Source organism: Ailuropoda melanoleuca, chromosome 12, assembly GCF_002007445.2.
Source record: "Ailuropoda melanoleuca isolate Jingjing chromosome 12, ASM200744v2, whole genome shotgun sequence".
NCBI classification, from domain to species: domain Eukaryota; kingdom Metazoa; phylum Chordata; class Mammalia; order Carnivora; family Ursidae; genus Ailuropoda; species Ailuropoda melanoleuca.
In genome coordinates, this window is record NC_048229.1 from 31,721,430 (window position 1) to 31,726,317 (window position 4,888).

The 4,888-nt window shown below is 59.8% G+C and overlaps 1 protein-coding gene across 2 annotated transcripts; it reads right to left on the reverse strand.

Moving 5' to 3' along the window:
- Positions 1-633: 633 nt before the first annotated feature.
- SELENOW (selenoprotein W) lies at positions 634-4,569 on the reverse strand. 2 transcript variants are annotated; one of them, XR_004619062.1, is made up of 7 exons: positions 4,413-4,569; positions 3,053-3,077; positions 2,893-2,946; positions 2,632-2,706; positions 2,429-2,527; positions 1,910-2,009; positions 634-1,021 (listed from the first exon to the last, which is right to left on the reverse strand). XR_004619062.1 is itself a non-coding variant. In XM_011223272.3 (6 exons), the coding sequence occupies exons 1-5, from the start codon at positions 4,457-4,459 to the stop codon at positions 2,447-2,449; spliced, it is 282 nt and encodes a 93-aa protein (XP_011221574.2). In that variant the 5' UTR covers positions 4,460-4,565; the 3' UTR covers positions 634-1,021; positions 2,429-2,446. The 2 variants fall into 2 exon arrangements, 1 of the variants encoding a protein (XP_011221574.2); XM_011223272.3 differs by lacking the exon at positions 1,910-2,009 and having other exon boundaries at positions 4,413-4,565.
- Positions 4,570-4,888: the final 319 nt, after the last annotated feature.

Genomic DNA, 4,888 nt, shown 5'->3' on the forward strand with positions numbered 1-4,888 from the left:
TATCGAGAGGATGGTCTCTTTGAAGCAGGACCGGAGTGGCCAGCCTCCCCACGGGTCTTACAAATGGTCCGGCCCCATGAAAAGTTCCTAAGTGGGCTTGTGAGACTTGGGATCACTTCCCCCCGCCTCCTACAGTGCCAACGCCATGGTCCAAGTGGTGCCCAAGTCTCCAGCCTCCACCTGAGTGGCCCTAACAGCCAACCCAACACTGACAGCGAGTGACGGCTGACCATGAGGTCCCCAGCAAGCTTGTCAGCCGATGACATTCACTGACCTTGCTCTACCAGGGACTAACCCAACTCAAGGGGTTGCTAACTTTGCTGTCAAGTGCTACAGCCGTCGGGGATCCCAGTCCCCTAGCCCGTGGACTCAGCCCTGGGACTTGCTCTAAGAGCCGACGGAACGGAACGCGGAAAGTGCTCTCCGGTGCTCTCAAGGTGGTGACCGAAGCCGACTCTGAAGTCGCAGGACTCCTCCACTTTCTGTCCCATTGCTGCTGGAATCACCAGCCCACCCAAATGCAGAAGGAGGGGTGCGAACCCTGGCTTCCATGAGAGCCCGTGTCAGTCATCATGGGCTAACCTCAGAACCGCCCCCACCCCGGCCTCAAGCTCACAGACGCTCACAGACATGTTCTGTTAAACTCATCCAGTGTTTATTGAATAGTGAACCGTTGCCAATATTGTTGAAATCTGCAACTCACTCACCCAGATCCCCCTCTCGGCCGCCCTGAGAAGGAAGCCAGGAGCAGGACCACCCCAAATGCTAGAGAGTAGCCAGGGGACTGGGGGATGCGGGGCAATGGGGAAGTGGGGGGAGAGGAAGGAGCAAGGCAGGCAGGGTACGGAGCTATACTCCCAGGGGCACACACACACACACAGAGGCAAGGACCAGGGGCGTCAGTCTCTGCCCCCACGCGGCAGCCGCAGGGACATCAGGGAAAGACCAGGCGTCCGTGAGACATTTCAGTCCTTCCCGTCATGAAGCGTCTGCCACGAGGGGCTGGGCCAAGGTCACTGGACTGTGCAGAGAAGAGGTGGGGGAGGGGTCAGCTTGCAGCAAACGAGACCGGTGGGGACCCCATGATAAAGGGGAGAGAGACAAGCGATGGGCAAAATGCGGTCCCAGGGAGAAATTGAGGCACAAGGACAACGGGATGCCCTGAGAGAGAAGTTGTAACCCAACAGGCAAGGTGGACCAAGACTTAGTTCTCAATAAAGGGGGGGGGGGAGCGCTGCTGGGCCGCCACTCGCAGAGGTGACCCTCGCTCTCCGGACAAGCTGGCCACTGAAATGGGTTTCTGTGATGCTCACGCCAGCCCACACCAGCTGCGAGCCCCAGGAAGACCTCTTCACGGTCACCAACCCCCCATGCAGGCCCCGCCTGGCCTCCAGGTCCTGGGGGGAACCTCCAAGGACTGGGACTGTCCTGCCTGGGGGACATCCCTGTTCACCTGGGGCCTTGGGCTATAGTGTCGAGCCTATGCAATCAACTACAACCACGTATATCACTTTGCTGAGTTCCAAGGTCCTTCTAGAGAATCCCTGAACCCGGGGGTAGTCTTATGGACCCCAGAAAATGCACCCACAAAACTGCAAACAAGAGCCACTGTCCCCTCTCTTTCCCTTACATAAATCCCATTTCTGCTTAAGTGGGAAGGAAGCCTCCATTGATGGACCACTCCAGAAACCAAGGCAACCTCGCGCTGATGTAAGTAGCCGCCTGTGAGTTCCTGACAGCTCCGAAGCCATCCATCGCTGGAGTGTTTATCCAAGGGGTGTGTTCTATTTTGGGCTTTAAGAATTGAAAGCCCCGCCCCCACCCTCACAGCCAGCTCAAGCCGCTTCGCAATTGTATAATTCTTGATTTTCTCTGTTTTAATTTGGGGAGCCCTCCCTTTGTTTCGGACCTGCACGGGAGGCAAGATGCTGCTTTCTGGGGATCGCGCCAACACAATCGGCAGGTTCGAGTTCACAGCGAAGGTGACCTCACTCTGCTCCAGTGAAAGACTAAGAAACAGAAACCGAGCTTCAAGCATTTGGAAAGCAGTTTTCTGGAGCCAAGCTCCCTGGGGACAGGAATTTGGGTCCATCTTGTATACTGGGACGGAAGGGGAGGGGGGGAACAGGCACTCAAGTAGAGAGAATGGGAGAGTGCTTCCAGGCTCTCGAGTGTCCGGAGCCAGAACCTGGTTCTGGAATGGGCGAGCATCGGGTGCCCAGTTCTAGAAAAGATGGGGTTTGGGGCTCATCTGGAACTTGCTGGCTTGGAAACAAGAAATCAGGCTCGGGAGGTACTGAAAAGCAATTCTACAATCCAGAGAATAATGTGGACACCGCCACCCGTTCTGGAATATATGGGGTTGGAAACGAGTCTTTGGTTTGGGGCATGGGAGGATTCCAGTGTGTACGAGCCGGGCCCCCCTCACCTCTGCCTTCAGGCCACATCAGCCCTGAGCCAAGGCGGCCTTGATGGCAGCCACCAGCTTCAGAAACTTGCTCTCCGTGTCCACGTAGCCATCACCTCTCTGGGGAGGGAAAGAAGCAGGAAGGGGTGAGACCCCAAGGCCCAGCCAGCCTGAGAACAAGGCGAGACGGACGGACAGACAGGTGGACGGACAGACAGCCATACCTTCTTGGAGTGAACCAACTTCCCGGCTACCATCACTTCAAAGAAGCCGGTGGCCTGGGGAGTCCCCTCGCCGCACTGAGGAGAGAGAGATGTTGCTGGGGGGGGGGGGGTGCGGCCCACTTGGGGACACCTGCACCTTCCCAGGAAATGGGAGATTATGGGGTGAAGGATAGGGCCGGCCCGAACCGTGCTGTCACCTCAGGGCTGAGAGACACACAAGGAGACCCATCTCTGATTCTCTCCCCCATCTCCCAGACTCACGATGTCCAGGCATCCGGGGAACTCATCTTCTAACTTCTTCTTGAGCTGAAGATACTGGGAAGGAGGTGTGGGGGTCACAACAGGGGTCAACAGGGGCCAGGCCAACTCGCCCTCCTCCCTTATCTTCCAGGGACACCTTGGGGCTGGCCACTCTGCTTACCTTGGACTTGTAGCCTCAAGCGCCACTGGTGGGAGGGAGTCCAAGAGAGAGGGCAGGTGCAGGGAGAGGAGGGAAGGGGGGCAGGTCGACACACAAAGGGAAACAGAAGGGGACCCAGGAAGACATGAAGAGGAATGCAGACACAAACCCAAAGAGCGGACAGAGAGAGGAGAGGACAGACACACAGAGAATGTTGGAAGGGGCACGGGACCGGACAGGGGACAGGAGGAAGACACCCAGACACAAGGAAAGCCGACACAGAGCAGGTGGGAGGGAGGGAGGGAAACAGAGAACCGGGTTAGGATGAGAACCACAGACTCACTCTCCCCATCCACAGCCCCGGGGGAAGGTGTGGGAAAACCTTTACTCCAGGATCCCCAGGCCCTCCCAGTCCTGAGGCCGGAATCCAAACGCTTCCCCACCCACCAACCGCAGGCTATTCCAGGACCGGAGTCTGGAGCACAGGCCTCGTGGGGGCCTCAAAATGTCACTCCACCCTCTGTTTGGCAGAAGGTGCGGGGACATTTCTGACGCCCAGGCCCATCTGAGCCTTGCAAAATCAGCGGCTGGGCCGCAGGGCATTTCACGGGAGCTTCGGAGCTGACCCCACCATCCCCTATAACGAACACGGACCTAATAGTCTCCTCCCGCAATGACTCTGGGGGGAGAAAGGCGCTGACCGTGCATTTACTAAGCGCCCACAGGCAGGCCTGTCTGTGCAGGTCCGCACAGTGCTGGGTGCCAGCCGGGGTACGCAGCAGTCACCGCGAGAGAAAATCCCCTGTCCACTCGGGGCTTTTTCACGCTAGCGGGGAAGCTGGAGCAAACGTGCACTCCCTCCGCGGTCACTACCGGGATCACTCTCTCCCCCTCTGCAGATGGGGAAACCCAGACCCGAAAGGAAGGAGGGTTACTAACGATGGGCACCCCCAGTCTTCATTCCTTTCAAACCCACTCTGGAACATTCTCGAACCTTCCCGACTCTCGCCGTCCCCACCCCATGACTGTTCATGGTACTGGGGGAGGGGAAGCCTACGCGTTGACAGAGGCTCCTCTCTCATTACAAAAGTGACCCCCACCCGCTCCGCAAACGGAGCCCCCGGAGTCGGGTGTCTTAAATGGCCACACACGTGTCTCGGTTCCACCTTCGATAACCTGAGCTGTCCTGAGTGCCACGCACTGGGGAGGTGGGTCAACGCCCTTCCTTCTCGCCGGTCCCCTCACGCCCACCCCACCCGCAAGGAAACCCTTTTCTCAGGGAGGGATCCCCGTGGGTCCAGTCCCCAGTGCCCAGCACCGTCGGGCCGAGCATGAGCTCCGGGCGGGGGTGACGGAGGGGGCCCCCGGCCGTCATGCTTACCAATAAACGACTCGGATGGCGAGGGCCATGGCTGGGGACCGCAGCATGGGCGGGACGCGCACGGCGACCCACCTGCGGCGTGGACGGGCGAACTCCGCGGCTCCGCAACCGCGGCACAAAGGTAGTTACTCGGCCTTCCACGGCGCGAACCAACGCGGGGGGGGGCGGGGACGGCGGGGGGCGGCGGACCCCCACGGCGGGGGTCCAGGGACCCTGCGGCCCTCCACCCTGAGCCCCCACGCAGTAGTCCCCTCCCTTCCCCTGATGGGGTCAGGCCGCGTCCCGACAGAAGCCCCGCGGGAAGCCTCCGCGCGTACCCCCCCGTCCCCCCTCCGGGCCGGAATGGTATGGCCCCGCGGGGCGGGGCTCGGGACCAGCGAATCCCCGAAGAAAATGGAATTGCAAAGGAAGGTCGTGCTTTTCCAGCGTGAGCCGGGAGGGGGCGGCTCTCGGGCCCCTTTTCTCCCCGGGAGAGG